The sequence below is a fragment of the Lampris incognitus genome, chromosome 8, assembly GCF_029633865.1.
Source record: "Lampris incognitus isolate fLamInc1 chromosome 8, fLamInc1.hap2, whole genome shotgun sequence".
Lineage (NCBI taxonomy): Eukaryota > Metazoa > Chordata > Actinopteri > Lampriformes > Lampridae > Lampris > Lampris incognitus.
The window spans coordinates 7424723-7448587 of record NC_079218.1 but is presented as its reverse complement, the minus strand read 5'-3'; the positions used below and the strand labels follow the sequence as shown (position 1 = coordinate 7448587).

At 49.6% G+C, this 23865-nt stretch overlaps 1 protein-coding gene across 1 annotated transcript in view; it reads left to right on the top strand.

Moving 5' to 3' along the window:
- dscama (Down syndrome cell adhesion molecule a) overlaps positions 1–23865 on the top strand; it is a 133132-nt gene that overhangs the window by 77980 nt on the left and 31287 nt on the right. The window contains exons 5-11 of the mRNA XM_056285201.1: positions 5–283; positions 405–680; positions 1592–1888; positions 3725–4000; positions 6730–7008; positions 9537–9656; positions 10263–10442. Coding sequence (XP_056141176.1) covers positions 5–283; positions 405–680; positions 1592–1888; positions 3725–4000; positions 6730–7008; positions 9537–9656; positions 10263–10442 — 1707 coding nt within the window. The remainder of the gene's footprint in view (positions 1–4; positions 284–404; positions 681–1591; positions 1889–3724; positions 4001–6729; positions 7009–9536; positions 9657–10262; positions 10443–23865) is intronic.

The following is a 23865-nucleotide window of genomic DNA, read 5'->3' as shown; positions in this document are numbered from 1 at the left end:
TCAGACCCCACCAACTCAGCGCCCCACATCCTGGACAGTTTCGAGCGTCGTGAGGTTATGGCGTCCCATCGGGTGGAGCTGCCTTGCAAGGCCTCTGGTCATCCTGCGCCGAAGTACCGCTGGCTGAAGGACAACCGGCCGCTGGAGCCTGACACACGCTTCAGACAGAGTGTGACGGGTCTGCTGATAGAGCGGGCCCAGTCCGGCGACACGGGGACGTATGTCTGTGAGGTGTGGAATGGCTACGGCAATGCTGAGGTGGTTGGCAGGCTGCAGGTCAAAGGTCAGTACCAAGGAGATGATGTCGGTTGTATCAGTAGTGCACTTCCTGCTACTCAAGTAGAAATAACCGAGAGATTATTTGCCGCATTCATAACGTGTAAACCGCCTTCTCCCACTTGCAGAGCCTTTGAAGGCAGTGGTGAGCCCACGGAAGGTGAAAGGCAGCGTAGGGAGCCAGGTCTCCCTGTCCTGCAGCGTGACCGGCTCTGAAGAGTACCAGCTCTCCTGGTACCGCAACGGAGAACTCATCTACCCTGGGAACAGCGTGCGCATGACCGGACAGAACCGCGAGAACCTGGTGATGGCTGGCATGGCCAAGAGCGACGGAGGAGCCTATCAGTGCTTCGCCAGACACGGCAAGATGTCCGCCCAGGATTTCGTTCAGGTCATCCTGGAAGGTCAGAGTCCACGTTGTTGAAGAAGATGTATGGATGATGCTGTACTATGTCCCTGCCCTCAATAAGTGATTGATTTGATGTTAGCTTGTGCATGTCCAAGTGTGTGTGTGTGTGTGTGTGTGTGTGTGTGTGTGTGTGTGTGTGTGTGTGTGAGAGAGAGAGAGAGAGTGCACAGTTGCATTTAGAGTAAGTACGTGCTAATGAGTGCTGCAGTCCAGCCCGGGCCCAGCCCCTTTTTATTAGATTTTCTGAAACAAGCTTGTATATAGCTGAAGTAGCACAAGCTGAGTTGCTGCGACATCAGTCTGCCACGGCCATATGACAATATGAAGAGGTTATTTATAATCAGTGATGTTGTGGGGCCAAAGAAACAACTAGAATTAAGTTCCTCCACTCTTGTCCTCTTTTCCACTTACAGCAATGTGAATGCACTCGGGACTCGGCGATGCTGACAGAATCACATCTCTCAGTATTCTTAACTGAATCCCTCTGTATGTGATGGTATTTTAGAGATGACTGGTGGTTCTTTCTTAAGATAGTAACACATCTCGGGGGAGTCCGGGTGGCATGGCGGTCTATTCCGTTGCCTACCAACATGGGGATCGCCGGTTCGAATCCCCGTGTTACCTCCGGCTTGGTCGGGCCTCCCTACAGACACAATTGGCCGTGTCTGCAGGTGGGAAGCCGGATGTGGGTACGTGTCCTGGTTGATGCACTAGCACCTCCCTTGGTCGGTCGGTCAGGCCGCCTGTTCGGGGGGGGGACTGGGGGGAATAGAAGATTTATATTTGAATGATAAACAAAGAGGCTTCACGCATGTTTTCTGAAATCTCATGGTGCGAAATGATTTGCCCTCCACTAAACCTAAACCGAATCCATAATGCCCTGTCCATCTACTCTCCACTGCCCAGATGGCACCCCCAAGATCCTGACCTCTTTCAGCGAGAAGGTCTTCAACGTCAACGAGTTCGTTTCGCTTGCGTGCACGGTGAAGGGGACGCCGGAGCCCAGGGTGACGTGGACGCTGGATGACGAGCCCGTGGTGAGGGACAGCCGCCACCGCATCTCCCACTACACCAACGCAGAGGGCAATGTGGTCAGCCACGTGAACATCAGCCAGACCCAGGTTCCCGACGGAGGCGTCTACCGCTGCATCTGCAACAACTCGGCGGGCACTGTCTCCTACCAGGCGCGAATAAACGTAAGAGGTGCTTGTCAGATCAGCTCTTCCAGCACACCATCACATATACACGTGGACATCAGCATGTCTTGATTGATTCTTGCTGAGGCTCACGCATGTGGCCACGCAGCAGCTGACAGAGTACCTGACTGTGTTATGGGGGAGTTTGCTTATTCTGTTTCATATGGATGATGTGCATACCAATGTGGATGATGTGCGTAGCGGTCTATTCCGTTGCCTACCAACACTGGGATCGCCAGTTCGAATCCCCGTGTTAAGTCCGCCGTGGTCGGGTGTCCCTACAAACACAATTGGGCGCATCTCCGTTTGGGAAGCAGGATGTGAGTATGTGTTGCTGCACTACCGTGTCCTGTGGTCAGTCGGGGCACCGGTTCAGGGGGGAGGGGGAACTGGGCGGGGGGGAACAGCGTGATCCTCCCACGCGCTACGTCCCCCCTGGCGAATTCCTCACTGTCAGGTGAAAAGAAGCGGCTGGAGACTCCAAATGTGTCGGAGGAGGTCTGCAGCCCTCCCCGGATCAGCAGAGGGGGGTGGAGCAGCGACGGCTCGGAAGAGTGGGGTAATTGGCCGGATACAATTGGGGAGAAAAAGGGAGGGGGGGGGGCATATAGGGATGCTCTTTAGTCAGCAAATGTGTTGGTAGTTTGTGTTGCCCAGAGGAACTGTCTGGCTGGGATGTGTTAATGTCACATCCAGAAGAAGGCAGACGGCCTGTGTTCTGTGGTCCTGTAGTGGTCCTCCTTCCATTAGTCACTGGTGTCAGCGTTCGTTTCTCTGATGCACCTCCTCCTACTGATAGCTTTATACAGGGATGCTATTAGGGTGATTTATGGTTAGCACCATCGTGTGACTGTGGCGCTATCAGCCCTCTACAGGGGGATGCTTGGCTGCGTAGCCATTGTTATGTGGCGGCAATATCGGGGCCACTTCAGCTTTCTCGTGGTGCAGAGCCATTACCGTTTTTTGTACGGGAGCGAGAAGGGTACTTCCTGTATACTGATTAGCCTGATTTGATTGTGTTCACTGTTGCATGTTGTAAGGCTAAATAGGGCGACTGTGTAGCCCCTTAACCGAGGGTCTGCAGATGCCGGATGCAGCCAACCAATGAAGATAAATCTCCACAGGTGCCATTGCGGAGAAAGTGTAATGACTGTTTCTCACATCGTTGGCTCCTTAATCGGGCTAAAGAGAGTACCAACCCTGGATGTGCTGGTGCTCACAGTACGCTACAGAGCCTAGTTAAACTGTCCTCTACAGTACGTTAAAAAGAAGCCTAATAGTCCATTTCCCTGATAAGCCCTGGCTATGGGAGCCTCTTGGTTATTCTGTTGGTTTTGCACAAGTGTGTGTGAGAGCGGGGAACGCGAGTAATGGTTTCGATAATAGGTCCGTGAGTGGCGAGGGGGAATATTCGGCTCTAATGCTTGTCGGAGGCAATCACAGCCGGCACCGAAGAGGTGGGAACGCTAAGGTAATATTCACTTCAGACTCAAATAGAAGGGTACACCCTCCACCCGATTCATCCAGGGATGCGTCCTCGGCACTGACAAGGCGACATGCAAATTGTGGCACGAGCGAATACGGAGCGTTCGCCCGCGTTGCCTCCGACGCTAATCTGCATGGACGTAGAGCATCTCTAGGATTACCTAAGGCTACCCTTATCAGGGACTCCCAAATTTTGATAATCTCGATAGTGTTTTTGTTCCTTGTCGGCTCAGGATTAATCAAGACATGTCTTCTTATGATGTACTGAAAACACACACAACACGGCACCTTTATACAGCTTCCCATCCCTGCCTCGAAACCATTTTAAGAGATGTGTTTCTCCGTTGTGTCCTTTAAGGGCCTGCCAGCATCCGACCGATGAGAAACCTCACTGCCATCGCAGGGCGGGATATGTACATCCACTGTCGAGTCATTGGCTACCCGTACTATTCTATCAAGTGGTACAAGGACTCCAACTTGCTGCCGTACAACCACCGGCAGCGGGCGTTCGAGAACAACGGCACGTTGAAGCTGTTCGACGTGCAGAAGGAAGTAGACGAGGGCGAGTACACGTGCAACGTCTTGGTGCAGCCTCAGCTCTCCACGCACCAGAGCGTCCATGTCAGCGTTAAAGGTACGGACCACAGTCTCGTCTTAAGGACGCGGGAACGGGCAGGTACCCCCCGATTCAATACTTACTTTTCAAATATCACAGTATTATAAATATTGTGATTAGGTATTATTAATTTTTTTTAAGGCTCCGTTTCCTCTTATCGACAGTAAAATGAGGAAACTGCAATAATCCAAAGTCAGGCAGTGCAGGGCAAGTGTAGCACAGTTTGTACAGAAGGGCGGTTCAGCGTGCTTTACATAAATCAATCAATCAAGTCGCATTTTATAAAGCGCTTTTCTAGCTGCAACAGCCACTCAAAGCGCTTTACGTTTCTGGTCAAATCGGAATTTCAGACACCTGTTACAAGCCGTTTTCTGTACAATCGCTACCTATTAAGAATAAAAAGGTATTCAATAAGAAATACAGACTAGAAAATAGTTTAAAGAAATTAAAGTATCAAATATATGATCAAATATAAAAATATATAAAAGATATAAAACAAACATAGGGAACTAAAATAGCTTAAAAAGAATAAAAGGATCAAAATGAATTGAGGTGCAAAGCACAGCAGGCTGGAAATTCAGTCAGAGGCAGTGGAGGACGTGTAAGGTTTTTAACAGTGGTGACAGTTGGGGCGAGTGTTAGATGTTCCGGAAGTTGGTCCCAGCTCTGAAAGTTGGGGCGAGTGTTAGATGTTCTGGAAGTTGGTCCCAGCTCTGAAAGTTGGGGCGAGTGTTAGATGTTCTGGAAGTTGGTCCCAGCTCTGAAAGTTGGGGCGAGTGTTAGATGTTCTGGAAGTTGGTCCCAGCTCTGAAAGTTGGGGCGAGTGTTAGATGTTCTGGAAGTTGGTCCCAGCTCTGTGCAGCATTTTAACTAAACTCAGCTTTACCGTTTTGTGTTTCAACTCTGGGATTAGTTAGCAAGCAAATATTCTACATCCCATGCGTACAAGCTTCAAACACGAGTATGCTGGGGTGTCTGGGTAGTGTGGCGGTCTATTCCGTTGCCTACCAACACGGGGATCACCGGTTCGAATCCCTGCGTTACCTCCGGCTTGGTCAGAGGTCCCCACAGACGCAATTGGCCGTGACTGCGGGTGGGAAGCCGTGTGTCCTGGTCGCTGCACTAGCGCCTCCTCTGGTCGGTTAGGATGCCTGTTCAGGGGGGAGGGGGAATAGCGTGATCCTCCCACGCGCTCCAGCCCCCTGGTGAAACTCCTCACTGTCCGGTGAAAAGAAGCGGCTGGTGACTCCACATGTATGAGAGGAGGCATCTGGTAGTCTGCAGCACTCCCCGGATTGGCAGAGGGGGTGGAGCAGCGACCGGGACGGCTTGGAAGAGTGGGGTAATTGACCAAGTACAATTGGGGAGAAAATGTAAAAATGGTACGGCTTAGTATCACGATTTTGCACTGAGTCGCCCCCCCACCCCCCCCACCCCACTCCTCATGACCCAGCGGGTAAAAAGCGACCAGCCCGTGCCTTTCACTTGGCACATACACACCATAGCACACTACAGCCAGTGTTTAATTACCAGTGCTCCAGTATAAATCTCTCACTCTTGTTATAGACCCAGAGGGAATCCCAGCGAGGTGTGCTTTCGCAATGCCGATGACCCCCCCGAAGTGCCTTTCCCGACGGCTAACGTCCCCATACAGTAACACCGAAGGCCTTCAAACTTGAGAAATAAATTAAGGCATCACGTCTGCATTATCTCCCATCCTATGTTGAAGGAACTGATATGGAGGGGGACATTTGTTTTTCAGTCCGTGTACCAAAGCACCCACATCACTGATAGCGGCGCACCATCTCCATCATCCCGGCCCGGCTTATCTGGGAGTTATCTGAATATGCGGCGGCTCCGAGCTGAGCCAGATGATGATAACCTCTGATGGCTCTCTTTCTTCAATGACATTGCATAATTTGAAATGTTGGATAGGCACACCCCCACCCCCCACCCCACCCCCCGTCTCGCTCTCTCTCTCTTTCTTGCTCTCTGGCGGGTCTCCATACGCTAACGAGTGTGCGAGGAGGGGGGGGGGGAATCACACAACCTAGACAAAGCCACGCCGCCATCCCGCCCCGGCTAATTTGCCCCTCGGCTGCTTAGCATTCCGCCGCCGCCGAGGGGAATCCCCACGAGCCTATTATGCCTATTTTGTTGTGAATTAAATAAGTGCTGAAGTGCCGCTTATTCCAATGTTATTTTAAGTCATTAATTTTCCAAAGCATCTGTTTCTCGCGATTACTACTGTGTCCCCAGAGAGAGCGAGAGCGAGCGAGAGCGGGGGAGAGCGGGAGGGAGGAAAAGAAATAGGGATATAGGTAGATAGATGGAGAGACAGAGAGATAAATTAATATTGTCTGGGTGGGAATACAGCCTTATTTGTATGGGGAGCGGTAATGACAGATTGCCCTCACACCTGTCTGGTGTTAAAGCTTGCAGCTTTGGCTCTAATAAAAGGTGATAAACGGGGTATTACGGTTGTATATTTTCAGTAGGAAGAGGTTTCTACTGCGCGGCAGCTCTCACCAGGTAAATGAATATATAAACCCGAGTTTATTTTAATACGAAGGGACGGCCTTTTTTATTCGAGGGAATGGATCCAGCAGTCACAATTTAGACCCTTGGATAAAACACAAGAGGTGAAATGAGTATTTATTTCACTGATATAGATCACACACACACACACACACACACACACACACAAAAGTGCTTAGCGCTCACTATCGTATTCCTGTTGTTCGCAGTTCCACCTACCATCCACCCCTTCGAGTTCCCTCGGTTTTCCATCGGCCAGCGGGTGTTCATCCCCTGCGTGGTCATGTCCGGGGACCAGCCCGTCTTCATCACCTGGCAGAAAGATGGCCGACCGATCCCCGCCAGCCTGGGCGTCACCATAGACAACATAGACTTCACCAGCTCACTCCGCATCTCCAACCTCACGCTGCTGCACAACGGCAACTACACCTGCATCGCTCGCAACCAGGCCGCCGCCGTCGAGCACCAGAGCCAGCTCATCGTCCGAGGTGAGGACGGGGGAGGGGGGGGTGGGGCGGGAGGAGAGGGAGTGAAGAGGACAGCCGGCAACAACCAGTGGCTCGTGTTGCTGGAGAGAGTCAGGACAAAAGTACAATGGTGCATTTGACAAATTTGTGGAGTTTATGGGAGTCAGCTCGTGGACGCTGGAGGCGTTGACTTGAGTCACCGTGACTTGGGTTCGAGTCTCGACTCATGCAAAGACGCACTACGGCGAAATGATGACGATATTTTTCGTTTCAGTGCAACACCACTTTGAGTCATAGTTTGCACTTGCGGGGTTTAACGGTTATTATACTGTACCGGCGATGCTTTATTTCTGCCCGTCCTGATTTATTACCCAACACCCCACTGTGAGTGTCTGCACTCACTGATGGAGATGAGCGCAAATAACTCTAATAATAATGAATTATAATAATGTAATAATTCCCCGGGGGGCTCATCTCATGCGCCTCCTGGAGGGTAAGGACCCCAAGGGCCCAGTGGACTGGTCAGAAGAGAGAAACCGGGCGTTTGAGGACACTATGGCTGCGCTGGCTGATGCCGCCTTGTTGGCGCACCCATCACCAACTGCCCCGGTAGCACTCACCACGGATGCCTCAGATTACGCCGTGAGGGCAGTGTATGAGCGATGGGTGGGCGGAGCCTGGCAGCCGCTTGCTTTTTTTCAGCCGCCAGCTGCGCAGCAGTAAGAGGAAGTACAGCACCTTCGACATTTATTCTGGCCGAACAGTTTCAAACATCTCCGCTTTTGCATTTGTTCTACAGCAGGAAAGCTTCCCTGTAAAATGTTGACTAGCACTGTGTTGCCTCAAGGGAAAACAGTTCCTGGTAAATATCAAAAAGGCCGTCATTTCTTTGTCGATTGTAGCACACTTGGCGGCATGGTGGCGCAGTGGTTAGCGCTGTCGCCTCACAGCAAGAAGGTCCTGGCTTCGAACCCCGGGGTTGTCCAACCTTGGGGGTCATCCCAGGTCGTCCTCTGTGCAGAGGTGGGTTTTCTCCAGGTGCTGAGGTTTCCCCCCACCATCAGAAAAAGACATGCATGTTAGGGTTAATACTCCTGTCTGTGGCCCTGACCGAGCACAGAAATGCACAGCATAATGTCCCTACGGGGATCAATAGAGTAGATCAAAATAAATAAATGAACGGCCTTATTGTCAGCGCCTGTCGTTGCCATCAGCACATAACGCATCATCATATCAGTGCAACATATCGGGCATGATTTTGATATCTGCCCCGATACCAGTTGCATATTTTCAAGCAATTATTGGCCAATACCGGTAAGCTGACTGATATATTGTCAAGGCTCGGTGTTTTCTGTTTTTACCAATTTTCACCGAAAAATACCCAGATTTTTAAACTGATTTTCATCCGGATTTTATGTTTCCACGGATCCAAAAGTTGTTCCTGTTCGTGTGAGGTTACGTAACAGTGTCCTCTTGTGGCGAAATTCGGCATGCTGGATGGCTTTGAAAAATAAAAACCGAAATTGCTGAGCCTTGTATATTGTGCACCCCTAGATTCAAGTCATAAATTTAATGACTCCGGACTTGCCTTGCCAAAAAGTCCTGACTCGCACCCGAAAATCTGTGACTCGTGACTTACTTGAGACTCGTGACTAAATGACTTGAGTGACTTGTCCCAATCTCAGTTTCACCCGGAAGAAACAAAAGTGTAAAGAGTAGCATAATGGTTGTTGTTTTTTGGCTGCAACAACATGGCCGAGCACACAGAGATTAGCAGCCATGTTGCCAAAACTCATAAAACACAATCCCGTAGTGCTCTGTGGGATTTCAGTGTTTATTTATGAGTGTAGTAAAATTTATCTTACAGAATAAAAAGAGCTCTTGAATATTTTCCCTCTTATATGAGAAAAGAGCTGACTATGGGAGGAAATCTCAGGAAATGGGATTGAATTTGTTGCCGCCGGCTTGGTTGCGGACATGGTTGACCGTGTCTGCGGGTGGGAAGCCGCATGTGGGTGTGTGTCCTGGTCGCTGCACTAGCGCCTCCTCTGGTCGGTCGAGGCACCTGTTCGGGGGCTGGGGGGAATAGCGTGATCCTCCCACGCGCTACGTCCCCCTGGCGAAACTCCTCACTGTCAGGTGAAAAGAAGCGGCTGGCGACTCCACATGTATCGGCAGTGGCATGTGGTAGTTTGCCGCAGCCCTCCCCGGATTGGCAGAGGGGGTGGAGCAGCGACCAGGACAGCTCGGAAGAGTGGGGTAATTGGCCAGAAAAAAGGAGGAAAATGCCCCCCCCCCCCCCCCCCCCCAAAAAAAAATACAAGAAGACTTCTTTAGTGCCAGGTCAAGACTTGACATGACCTGATTAATGTAACTGTGCCTTGACTTGAGATTTGGGCATCTTTGCTTGGGGCTCGACTTGGCCGTAAGTGTCAAGACTCGAGACTGACTTGTTGCTTGTGAACCAGTGGCTTGGCCCCGCCTCTGTTGGATGCTGCTTTAACCATGCTGAACACAAATGACCGACGGGGGAATCCTTTCACTTGCAGTCCCTCCCAAATTTGTGGTCCAGCCCAAGGACCAGGACGGCATCTATGGCAAGGCTGTGATACTGAATTGCTCTGCAGAGGGTTACCCTGTTCCTACCATCCAGTGGGAGTACTCTAAAGGTAAATGCCCCCCCACACACACACACACACATACACATCTCAACCACCCCCACACACACTGCTCTCAAACACACATCACTCCACTCCACTGCAGAGACGTGTTGGTCTTCCCTCTTGTGTATCTTGTTGAATTGCAAAATAAAATTTTCTTGTCCTACGGCGAGCTTGTTTTCCACGGCAGATCGTTCAGCGGTGAATGCCAATACAACAAAACATTGTGTCCACAGCCTTGAGGTTGAATGCGGAACACAACACCTCCGCGAGTCCAAACACCGCTGCCAGATGAGAAGCGGCGCGAAAGCGAGAGCTTTGTTCTGCCGTGAAAGAAGGGAATAGTTGAAATGTTAGAAAAGCTAGACTTTCATTATCCCATCTTGTGTTTCTGGAGAACACTGACATGGTCACCCATCTCTCCATCATCTTTGTCGGTAACACAGCCTCTCTCTCTCTCTCTGTCTCTCTCTGTCTCTCTCTCTCTCTCTCTCTCTCTCTCTCTCTCTCTCTCTCTCTCTCTCTCTCTCTCTCTCTCTCTCTCTCTCGCCCATGACACAGTACTGATGTATGTGCACCAGTATCATAGATATCCATGATGTCTTTTTCACACAGGTGCGGGAGTGCCTCAGTTTCAGCCCATCGCCCTCAACTCAGGCTTTCGTATCGAGGTGCTGGTCAACGGATCTCTGCTCATAAAACACGTTTTGGAAGAAGACAGCGGCTTCTACCTGTGTCGAGTGAGCAACGACGTCGGGGCCGACGTCAGCAAGTCCATGTACCTCAACGTCAAAAGTGAGTCCTGCGTTCTCACCGTTATTTGCATCACAAAACTCACGTGGAAGTGTGTTTATTCATCATCCATCCATCCATTATCCAACCCGCTCATCCCAACTGGGGTCGCGGGATGCTGGAGCCTATCCCAGCAGTCATTTGGTGGTAGGTGGGGGGGACATCCTGGATGGGCCGCCAGTCCATGACAGGGCCTGGTACACCACAGGATAAGAAAATGTTACTGGTCTAAAAACTCATTGTATGAATACAAACACATCATCAGTCTGAAAATAAGGCTATATTCCCAAACACTGTACATCTGGGAGATGCACCCAAGTTATTTATCATATTCAAGCATAATCATTCTAGCCTCTCACATTCAGATCGCTTATATTGTTAGATTATATAGTCTTGGGCATCCGGGTAGCATAGCGGTCTATTCCGTTGCCTACCAACACAGGGATCGCCGGTTCAAACCCCCCCCCCCGTGTTACCGCCGGCTTGGTCGGGCGTCCCTACAGACACAATTGGCCGTGTCTGCAGGTGGGAAGCCGGATGTGGGTACGTGTCCTGGTCGCTGCACTAGCGCCTCCTCTGGTCAGTCGGGGAGCCTGTTCGGGCGGGGGGATAGCGTGATCCTCCCACGCACTACGTCCCCCTGGCAAAACTCCTCACTGTCAGGTGAAAAAAAGCAGCTGGCGACTCCACGTGTATGGGAGGAGGCTTGTGGTAGTCTGCAGCCCTCCCCGGATCGGCAGAGGGGGTGGAGCAGCGACCGGGACAGCTCGGAAGAGTGGGGTGATTGGCTGGAAACAACAGGGGAGAAAAAGGGGGAGGGGGGGGGAATTATACAGTGTCAGACCTGTTCTGCTTCATGTATGTGAATTAAGCTGTTCTCGGTACTGAGTTAAGTCAGGTTTTATTTTCTAGAGTGTGACATTACAGGCCTCACATCGCAGAGGGAGCCTGTCTAGCATACACACCAGGCTCAAACCGCTTTGTTCCACACCACACGTCTACAATATATGTTAGGCCTGTGACATCACATTTATGCACAGAACCTAGTTTAACTTGTTTCTAGGAGAGTTTGAACAGGTGTATCTGTTACAGCTCATCTGAGACTACACAATCTAGTGATTTAGCACCAGTGGAAGTGCGACTGGCCAAAAATGAATATGCATGTTCATGCAAATAATGAACACGACGTTCAGCAGGATTAAAGAAACCACGCTGGCACACCTATGAGATTTGTCATTCGAAGTGTGTCGAGTTTTTTGTTTCCCGGTGTCGTGAAAACACATCCAGATATTTGTGCTTCTCTAATCCATTAGTGACTGCAGACCACATGGTGTGCTCACGGTGGCCATTTTGTAGTGGTCTGTGGAGGCGGTGGGATTTTATGGATTTTGCACTGAAGGGGGTATTTAATCACGAGTGCGGCTCTCTAAAAAAAAAAATCCCTTTGACCGATCTGATGTGAGGTTCGCGGATGCACTGGCCAGCCTCGGTCTCCATTGTCCAAATTATCGTGCGGCGCAGCTTGTAAGGTTAAAGGTCGGGGGGCTGCCTCCAGTTTAAAACAGGGGCTGCTCCGTCTGTGGCAGTCCGGCCACAAGCCAGGTGCCTGCTGCATGTTTTCTGCCTGAGCGAGCTCCGCAGCAGTAATGCACACCGCCACCGCCACCAACACACCTCGTGGAGGAAGAGCAGCGTTTATCCGCTGGGTGACCAGGACTTAGCTCCCCTCCATTAAGCCTGGGGTTCTCCATGCGGGCGGGGGCTGCCATGTGGAAAAGAGATGTGAACGATAAGGTGGGGGGGGTGGAGGAGGAGAGAGACGAGTGCAGAAGGGAAGGAATGGGTTACCCGTGTCCACTCTCCTTCATCTCTCCATCCTACGTCTGCACCCCCCCCCCCCATCTTGTTTAGTCGTCCTCGTCCTTCCTCCGTGTTGTCTTCATTTAATCATAGATGCTGACTTCTGCCCTCTGCCTGCGTGCTTACTTGCATGTTGGGTATTTCAGATGCTGTTCGATACAGCAGTACCCTCCGGTCTGTATCCATGCGTCCTCTCCCTCCTGCCCCGGCGTTGCTTGTGCAATGCTAGTTGGCTCTTCCGCTGTGTTCAGATTAACACTGATGTGATAGCCGCTGACAGTATGCTCGCCTGCGCTCATCACAAATACACATTAATGTGCACAAAGCATTTCTAGTGGCCTGACTTCTTCCAGATCTTCAGATGGGGAGACGTCATGTGACCATCCGGCTTATTTATAATCCTCATGTGCAGTAAGCTAGATGCATAATGATAAGACAATACATAACCAATAAAACAATAGAGTGGTATGTCAAAGACACAATAATTAATAAATTGCAACGAAAATAAAAAGAAGATATGTTAATATTGCACACACCTTGTGAGATCAAGTTAAACCTACATAAGTATGAGAATGAGTAGTGAAATAAAAACCATAAAATTACATTTCCAAAACAATAAATAAGATGGACTGTTGCCCCCCCCCCTCCTCCCCTCTTACTGTCTTTTGCATGTGCTGAAAAACTCGGGCGTATGATGTCTCCCTGAGCTGCACGTACACTATACGAGGAAACGGCTTCGATAAGATAGATAGCTCATATAGATCTGTTCAGGCAACACGAGTTGCTTACTGAATGTCGTCTTTACTGTCGTATTACAACGAGTAGTGTCTGCGGTCATTTGATAGTAAACATAATGCCAGTGTGTGTGGACCCTGTGTGATGGCCTGGCAGCCTGTCCATGGTGTCTGCCCGCCTGCCGCCCAATGACTGCTGGGATACGCTGCAGCATCCCCGCGACCCTGAGAGTGGGATAAGCGGTTTGGATAGTGACTGGATGGATGGATGGAAACTATATTTCCTAGTGCGTAGAACTGTAAGCGGCAGTACTTTCTGATGAGACGTTTCCACAAGTAAGGACTGAACCGGTTTTGTCTTCAGTAGTGTTACAGAAGTTGGGAGGCAAGAAAGCTTAAAGCGGATGTTTTCACATTGACTGGGTCTGTTACATCTACCTGAAGGTCAAAGTTCATATTGGCGATATAGAATGTGTGAAGGGTCGTGTGCATGTCCGACAGCGGTTCTCTCAGAGATGGGCTGGAGGGACGGGTTTTATTTTCTCCCCCTATCACGTTGCTTGTTCGGGTCGGGTTGTCATTAATTCATCACAGCTGATGTCTAGATGTCGTCTCACCAGACGCTTATATCACCGGGTATTTTTTTGAAAATGATATTCTCGTTTTAGTAGGAATACTGCCCTCTACAGGTAGAGAGGCAATTTTTTTTTTAATTACAGGCAGCAGAGATGGACGTGTCTAGCAGAGAAAGAGATTGAAAATGAGGATGTGCAGTCTACATGAACTATTTATTCAATAATTATGTGGGGGTTTTTCTGTGTCACCTCTGAACTGAGGCACAGAAGCCGGTGTCATGGACGCCACTACATTCATAGAGACGGTGGATTTAACTGGAAGAAGATGTGCAGCTCCGCTAGTTTATGTTTGTGCATTTGTGCTTGTTGGTGATTGTAAATGTGTGTGTGCTTGTGCATGTATATGTGTGTGTTTGTGTCCACTCACATGTGTGCTCGATTTCAGACGGGTGCTTTTGTGCATATGACTCTCGTCACGGTGGCATAGTGGTTAGCGCGGTCGCCTCGCAGCAAGAATGTCCTGGGTTCGAGCCCCGGGGTAGTCCAACCTTGGGGGTCGTCCCGGGTCGTCCTCTGTGTGGAGTTTGCATGTTCTCCCCGTGTCTGTGTGGGTTTCCTGTGGGGGCTCCGGTTTCCTCCCACAGTCCAAAGACATGGAGGTCAGGTGAATCGGCTGTACTAAATCGCCCCTAGGTGTGTGTGTGTGTGTGTGTGTGTGGGCCCTGTGTGATGGCCTGGCGGCCTGTCCAGGGTGTCTCCCCGCCTGCCGCCCAATGACTGTCGGGATAGACTCCAGCATCCCCGCAACCCTGAGAGCAGGATGAGCGGTTCAGATAATGGATGGATGAGTGGACTCTCATCAGTCAGGAATTAGGAACAATTTATTGTCATTTCGCTCATGTACTTGTGTACACAAAAGAAACGAAATTTCGTCTCTCCTGGCCTACAGCAGTGCGACACAAAAGATAAAAACACGTATCTGAAATTTCCCAAAACGACACCACTAAAAACATACAAAAACAGAGAGAACAGCCTGCCAGCCAGGATGGCTGTCGGAACCGCCGGTCTGCATGGGCTAGCAGTTAGCTTAGCCTGCCCCGCATCCGCATCCTGTCAGACCGCCCTCGGTGTTTCGTCTCCATCGCAGGTCCGGGCAGGGGCCGTGGTCCTTGGGCCCACCGGACGCAGCAGACCGGGTTCCCTCAGCCGATCCAACGCCAGCTCTCCCAGCCGTTAAACGAGAAAAAAAAAATCTACAATCAAAATAAAAACTTCACACGATGACACAAACTTAGATGTAGACGTGGACAAAGACATCGCGTGGTCGGTACTGGGTGAGGCGCTGCAAACGTGAGTTCGCACTGCCATCTTCCCCACACTGGAAGCCTAGTTTTCAAGGTAGGGTAGCCCCACCCGGCTTACTCACATGTGTACAAGAGTCCAGCTGAGGTGCGGCACACCGAACTGTGCGGTAATGTAGTCAAGGCTCAGCGTTTCAGGTTTTTACCGATTTTCACCGAAAAATACCCAGATTTTTTAGAAGGAGCAGATCGTTTTAAACTGATTTTCAACCGCATTTTATGTTTCCACAGATCCAAAAGTTGTTCCTGTTCGTGTGAGGTTATGTAACAGTGTCCTCTTTTGGCGATATTCGGCATGTGGATGGCTTTGAAAAATAAAAACCGAAAACGCTGAGCCTTGTGGAAAGTATAATATCAAACCAAAACTAGCTTTCAAGTAACAGTCCTTCAAATATTTCAGGTCTCATTTTGTGAATAATGTGAGGAAATAGATTCTCATTACCGTTCATTTAGAGGACCAAATTGTGTATCACAATATCCAAATTTTGTCCCAAAATCATTAAAAGACTGTCTGTTGGTCTCATGCAGTAACGTTGCTTACAAACAAACATGGCTGCACGTGCATGCAGAAGCTGCACGTGCATGCAGAGGCTGCACATGCATGCAGAGGCTGCACATGCATGCAGAGGCGTCAGCTTTCTCAGCATTGACCCGGGCCATCTGAGTGCTGTTCATCAGTTATGCTGATCTGAAATAGTTGGGCTTATTCCTCGAGACTAAGAGAAAATCAACCATCGACTGAGCCGCCGTGTCCTTTACAGTAACAGGCTGGGTCCCATGTCCCACAGTAATGTGTTGTGTAGTACACTCAGTGGTGGAATGTAACTATGTACATTTACTCAACTACTGTACTTACGTACAATTTTGAGATAATTGTACTTTACTTGAGTATTTCCATTTTATGGTACTTTATACTTTTACTCCACTACATTTCAGAGGAGAATATGGTACTTTTTAACTCCACTACATTTGACAACTTTAGTTACTAGTTACTTGGCAGATTTAGATTATTAATACAATTATGAACCAACTAATAATGATGTATTTTTATAGGCTAAACTACCCAGCAGTATATAAAGTAATTGTAAGTAGTGCCACATTTACCAGTTGCAACATTAATGTGATGGACACGTTATTGCATCAATAATTATAGTCCAATAATATGATATATGATTCTGAAATGGGCCATTCTGCATAATGAGTACTTTTACTTTTGCTACTTTAAGTATGTTTTGACGCTAATACTTTTGTACTTTTACTTAAGTATGATTCTGAATGCAGGACTTTTACTTGTAACAAAGTATTTTTACACTGTGGTATTGCTACTTTTACTTAAGTAAATGTTCTGAATACGTCTTCCACCACTGAGTACACTTACAGTTTCACTGTACATGTGTGTTTGTGTGTTGCCTCTTTCTTTCTGTTTGTGCGTGTGCGTGCAGCACCTGTGCCTGTGTGTGTATCTTGGTGTTATTGCAGAGGGAGAGTGGTTGTGTGTGTGAGGACTCCCTCAGGTGTAAGCTCAGCTCCTGAAGTGGCAGGTTGTTGTTGTTATCGTCGTGTTGTCCGGCGTTGCATCTCCTCTCTCTCTCTCTCTCTCTGTCGTAACCTGAACCTCCCTGAGAGCCCTTGGAGCCCCCACGTCGCAACAACAACCATCCTGAGTGTGCATGCGCGTGTGCGTGTGTGTGCGCACAGCCTTGTGTGACAGAGTTCATTAGCCGTGGCAGCGTCTCCCCATGCGTGACAGGGGTCGTGTTACAGAATGCACAGTGCAGAACTGTTCCCGAGCTGGCGTGCCGCAGCACGGTGCCGGCGTTGCTTGTGTAACGTCTTGTAAAAGGCCGTACTGTAATCCCGAGGACGGCCCCGAGCTGCTGGTTGTTTATCCAGGCCAGCCCGGACCACTTGAGCGGTGGCAGCTACTTAAGAGGCTTAGGAGCCAATTAGAGAGGCACACGAGCTGACGCATGCTGAAAGCGCTCACGTGATGGGTGGCGTGATCTTCATCGTTCATCTTCACCGCGTGTTATTGGCTATTGCTTTATTTATCGGCACGCATAACAGATAGACGGACCGGCAGAGAGATTGAGTAGTGCAGACGCAGGTTAGGAATGTAGCGTGTTCACATATACATGAGTACCTGCACACACACACACACACACAATAAAAGCCACTTTAATTCAGAGGCGTAATGTACAAGCGTAGCCTCAGTGCAGCCATTATGGGGAGAATAATGAGCAGGGGTAGTTAATGCAGGGGTTTAGATATGCCCCATTCTGCTTGGTTTTTGTGTCGGACTCCTGGGGAAATGAATTGCAGCTATTGTGATGTCCTGGCTTGGCACTTTCATTGTTATCGGTGTCTGTGCATAGGCTAATGCCTTGTCATAACACGCCATGCATCATGTGAGCACCGCCACAGCACAGGCGGCCACTAGAAACCGCTTGCACACACCGTAAAACCAGAGTTACACACTCTCTCTCTCTCTCTCTCTGTATGTGTGTGTGTTTGTGTGCATGGTCACAAATATGTATTTATGTGTGGACGTTCACATTTATGACGTAATTATTTTTTATTTTATCTTTATATGTAAACTAAAGCTGTTCACAAGATGAGCACTCAACTTTTGTAGTCTTCTTGATATTGCTTGCAGATGGGGGCGGGGGGGGGGTGTTACCCATTTTCAGTAAAGCAGATCTCTACATCCAAACCAGATGCAATCGAGCCAGTTCATTAGCGAGCCGTGGTAGACGCTATCGGGATCAGTCGACAGCCTCTCGGTGTTTATCAGCGCCCAATTAAGACCAATCAACTTCGTTAGGCATCATCGTGTCGCCAGTCGGAGCGATGAGAGCCGAGCACATAATGAGGCTTAATTGAAGGAAAATGGTATTCCAGCGTGGCTTTCGAGCAGCCTCCCAATAACAACACCCTTCAGACGACGAGAGGAAATCCCATCCTCCTTCTCCGTCCTTTACTTCTTTCATCTCGGTTCGCCCGTCTGCGTCCACCTTCCTCCCGGCTCACCGTGGAGGTCTGCCCGCTCCACCGGCATGCAGCGCATCTCATGCTCCATGTCCAAGCCAATTGTGCAGCTAAGGGAATTATTTCAGTAGACTGCAAGCAGGGCCAGTGAACCAGTCATCTTTGTGCCACCGTTGCATCCCGCCACCCCCACCCCACCTCGCTGCACCTCCAGACCGTCTCTTCCCCCATTGCCCACTTGCTGTGCGCCTCAGGGCAGGCAGCTATGGAGATCCTAGCTCATCGCTCATCTCTCATCTGACCCCTGTGTCTCCCCCCGAGGCCCTGTGGCCTACATTGGCCCTGCTGGGCAGCCGGTGACCCACTGTGGGCTGAATGTAGGCTGGCATCCCGGTGCTCCATCATATGCTCCATCACCGTGAGACTAGAAGTTTTATTCCCAATTTGATAGCCATAAGGATTCATTGGACATAACGATAACGAACTATTTTAACGTTAAAATAAATCAAAGTGGGCATCCGGGTAGCGTAGCGGTCTAGTCCGTTACCTACCAACACGGGGATCGCCGGTTCGAATCCCCGTGTTACCACCGGCTTGGTCGGGCATCCCTACAGACACAATTGGTCGTGTCTGCGGGTGGGAGGCCGGATGTGGGTATGTGTCCTGGTCGCTGCGCTAGCGCCTCCTCTGGTCGGTCGGGGCACCTGTTCGGGGGAGGAGGGGGGGAATAGCGTGATCCTCCCACGCGCTACGTCCCCCCTGGTGAAACTCCTCACTGTCAGGTGAAAAGAAGCGGCTGGTGACTCCACATGTATGGGAGGAGACATGTGGTAGTCTGCAGCCCTCCCCGGATCGGCAGAGGGGGTGGAGCAGCGACCGGGACGGCTTGGAGAGCGGGGTAATTGGCCGGATACAATTGGGGAGAAAAAAGTGTGGAAAATTTAAATAAACAAGCCAACAAACAAGTAAATAATTACTTATAGTTAGCTAATGTGCTCTGTTGACTAAATCAGGTATTCCCAAACTTTTTGTGTGACCCATGTGTGACCCATCAAATATTTTCTGCAATAAAATAAGCAATATATTCTCACGCCTGTCCAGAAAAGCTGAGATAATTAACTATATTCTCTATATTATTCATGAACACAGTATTCCCCTTTTCAGTCTTCAGTCATGGCCTACCAATGATCAAATGGAACCGACGAGGCACGCCAACATTATGTATGATTTTAGTGATATTTTGGAATACAGATGAGTCATTGCATTGTTTTTATTGACTCAGAGAGGATGGAAATAAATTATTTCTCGTTTCTTTTTATTTGAAAACCAGATATCCATCCATCCATTACCCAAACCGCTTATCCTGCTCTCAGGGTCGTGGGGACGCTGGAGCCTATCCCAGCAGGCATTGGGGCAGCAGGCGGGGAGACACCCCGGACAGGCCGCCCGGCCATATTGGATCTCAAAAAAGAAAATAGATGTGCCCCCTTTTCTGTCTCCAAACAAAATGTCCATACTGTGAACATCCCACCACCCATTTTGGGGCCGAGACCCACCGTATTAAACCCACTGAGTACACCTCAGCTAGCTCTTCAGAGAGACGGTGGAGTTCAGAAGGGTAATACAGTGTAATGCACATCCTTTTGTGGGTAGATGCGTGAGCTCCAGTATTGGCGCGTTGTTTCATCCGTTGTACCGATTATATCTGTTAGTCATAACATACTCGCATGACAGCTGATGCGTACATCTGACTGAAGTTTAGATATGGAGATAAGTTATCGTCCTGCTCGAGGAAATTTGTCGCCACAGCCGGTTATCAAAATATAAGCTCGTCACACAGGTGTACAAGTCCACCGTCATACATATTTACACTCATACACCTATACATACAGGCGGCACGGTGGCGCAGTGGTTAGCGCGGTCGCCTCACGGCAAGATGGTCCTGGGTTCGAGCCCCGGGGTAGTCCAACCTTGGTGGGTCGTCCCGGGTCGTCCTCTTTGCGGAGTTTGCATGTTCTCCCCATGTCTGCATGGGTTTCCTCCGGGTGCTCATGTAGGTCAGGTGACTCATGTAGGTCAGGTGACTCGGACATACTAAAATTGCCCCTAGGTATGAATGTGTGTGTGTGTGTGTGTGTGTGTGTGTCGGCCCTTGTGATGGACTGGCAGCCTGGCCAGGGTGTCTCCCCACCTGCCGCCCAATGACTGCTGGGATAGGCTCCAGCATCCGAGAGGCTGTCGACTGATCCCGATGAGCGGCCCAGATAATGGATGGATGGTTGTATACATATATACCTCCATTCACTTAGACATGGTTACACAGGTACAACCACATACACACACACACACACACACACACACATTCATACATACATGCATGCATACATCTGTGCAGGAGTGTGCGTGTGTGTGTGTTTGTGTGTTGCTTTCCACCTCAGTAACGCCTAGCATCGAAGACATTTTGCAACGTTTCCCTCTTTGTTATTTTTCACTCTGCATTGCGACATTCGGGGGTGATTGTGTAATCATCATACTCCGGTGAAAATCAATGGCAGGTCCACGTTCTATTCCTGGCTACTAGAAATGGCCCCTTTTCTAAGAGCACACACAGCGCTTGTAGGGAGAGGAGGGAGGAAAGGGAGAGGAGGGGTCGGTGGGTGGGGGTGGGGTGGGGTGCTTAAGAGAGGTGGAGAGAGGGGAGACTGTCCAACGCTGGTTGGCATGGTAACCTGGCCAGGTGAAAGGGAGCCTGGGAAGGGGTTGGGGGGGGGGATTGGACGGGGGCTGTTGAGGGAGTGCCTTTGTCTCATGGGAGTAGGCTATCAGCAGCCAGCATATCCCCCACAATCCCCTGCAGGCTTAGGTGTATCATCACTGCCCTCTGGGTTGTTGTGTAGGAACAAGGCTCTCCTCACCTCCATCTGAAGAAAAAAAAAAACACCCCACATCACAATAATATGCACTAAACACCACGTGGACAACCTCCTTTCTTCGCACAACCTTCAGTATCAACCCTGTCGTCATTAAAGTGACTATATAATGTTTGACCACATGATTGTTTCAGTATTTTTTTTCATTTGATTCTCTTCTTGATTTATTTTCCCTACTGTTAGTTCCTTACATAACAATGGACCGTCATCCTCATCCTGTTAAAGTAAAAATACACAATATTTCCATGACAGTCACAGCAAAAAGCTCCACACACTGACACACACGTCCATCTCACTGCTCACTCATTAGGAGCCCTGTGTGTGTGTGTGTGTGTGTGTGGTGTGTGGTGTGTGTGTGTGTGTGCGAACGCACCCATGCACAGCATACATGTTAGTGCATGTAAATGCAAACTTGCCTATCTTTAATGTGAATGAATGTTACTGTACACAATCAATTAATGATTCATTTAACCACGTGGGTATATCTGGAGTGTCCGGGTAGCATGGCGGTCTATTCCGTTGCCTACCAACACAGGGATCGCCGGTTCGAATCCCCGTGTTACCTCCGGCTTGGTCGGACGTCCCTACAGACACAATTGGGCGTGTCTGCGGGTGGGAAGCCGGATGTGGGTATGGGTCCTGGTCGCCGCACTAGCGCCTCCTCTGATCGGTCGGGGGTGCCTGTTTTGGGGGGAGGGGGAACTGGGGGGAATAGCGTGATCCTCCCGTGCGCTACGTCCCCCTGGGGAAACTCCTCACTGTCAGGTGAAAAGAAGCGGCGGTCGGTGACTCCACATGTGGTAGTCTGCAGCCCTCCCTGGATCGGCAGAGGGGGCGGAGCAGCAACCAGGACGGCTCGGAAGAGTGGGGGTAATTGGCCAGGTACAATCAGGGAGAAAAACGGGGAAAAATCCGTCCATCCGTTATCCAAACCGCTTATCCTGCTGTCAGGGTCGCGGGGATGCTGGAGCCTGTCCCAGCCACACAGAAAAAGAAACGCAGAAATGAATCACAAACATGTGTGTGACGGTATCACAACAACGTGTGTGAAGGTATGGGGGGGGGTCATCATTTTGCTGGTCAGGGAAACAAGTCCATATGAATCCACATGAATGAACTGGTCCGACTGAGACTGGTGAGATATCGACGTCGATGAATGGGGCAAGGAACACCATGTACACAACACTTCATTCATAATGGCTTCTTGTTAAGTTTTTTTTTAACATGTATACATCTCCTCAGCAAGCGTCCTTTAGTCTGGCCTTTCTAGATGTGAATGTGAATAAAACTGCAATTGTAGGCTCTAGTATGTATATACATCTACTACACTACTTTCGGCTGCTGCCGTTAGGGGTCGCCACAGTGGATCATCCGTTTCCATCTCTTCCTGTCCTCTGCGTCTTCCTCTGTCACACCAGCCACCTGCATGTCCTCCCTCACCACATCCATAAACCTCCTCTTTGGCCTTCCTCTTCTCCTCTTCCCTGGCAGCTCCATATTCAGCAAGTATGTATATACATACCCTCCCAAAATAATGTAAAACATACTTGAACTGAGTTTTTGCTGTTTCTCTTTGTGTATCTGTTTGTTTGTTTGTTTTCAGTGCTCTTTTTCTTACATCTGGTGCCGTGATGAAGCCTAATTTTTTGGGAAAGCGTTGTACTTGTTTTTATTTCAGTTCGTTATCGGGGGCGTTTCAGCAGCGGAAGTACGCACATTTAGCTAGCACTCGTTCAGTTTGTTTTAAAGTTACCGTTAAACGGGTTTCATCGATACCGTACACTCAAAAAACTAAAATACTGGATTTATTTAAAGCTGTTATGTCGAGTAGTTCCGCACATCTGTTGCTAAGCAGCTTCTAATAAACCTGATTTATAAAACGAAACGCTGATTTATTCAGACGCACTTGAGGGGTTTGGGGTTATGATAGAGCTGTGTTGAACCACTTTAGCATCACATTTCCCTCTTTTATTTCACTCATACCACTTCATTTTTTTGAGTACAATATCAATGAAGCTGTTTTACAGTAACTTTTTTTTAAAAAATAAATGTATTTCTAGTTTTTCCCCTTTATCCCACCCGATTATCCCAGTGGCATGTGGCCGGAACTCTTGTCAAGTAACTCCCCTGGCTCACGTTTCCACAGGAAGGAGATAGTCGTAACACCAGCTTCCTTCAAACTCGTGTCGGCTGCTCTCGCTAGTTTACACGCTGAAGCCTCCTCGCATGGATCGCATCACCTTCAGGCCGCGAAGGAGGCGTAGGGAGAACGCTTTCGGTTGCTTGGCTGCAGGCGCCCGGATGGGCCAAAGGGGTCGCTGGAGAACGACGAGTCCCCGAACACTACACCCACTATCCCTCGGCTAAGGGTGGCCTAACGAATGCCTGACCCCGTGGACGCTCTGGCCGTGAGCGGTTACGGCGAGTCTGGGATTCGAACCTCCGAGCCACATGACGAGCGGGTCGCAAGAACGGCGGGTTATTCCGGTTTTACAGTAACTTTAAAACCAGCTGAACGAGTGTTAGCCAAACATGCTAATGCTAACCACTGCCAGACAGGAGTGTGCTTCCACCGCAGAGCCGGGATGCTGAAACGCTCCCGGTCCCCCCCCCCGGTGTGCATCTTGTGTACGGTACACACTTTTAATGGGTTTGGCTGTCTATGACTCGTCACCTACCGTGGTTTCCGTCACCTGCTAAAGTCGCCCGCCCGGAGTGTCAACAACATCCCTCTGAGCCACCTCCGGGCCACTTACAAGGCAAAACGAGAGGAGCTTTTTGCTCCAAAACGATAACGTTTACGTCGGGCTCGAGTGGTTATTTCCCCCCCCCCTCACTTTTCCAAATGTGTCCTCACTAAAAATTCATACTTGTCATGCAAAATAAATCAGCGCTCTTTTTCATCGCCGGGCGCCAAATGGCTGGAGAGTAAATAAGAGATGAGGCTTAAATGTTTGCAACCTCTTGCCTGACACTTT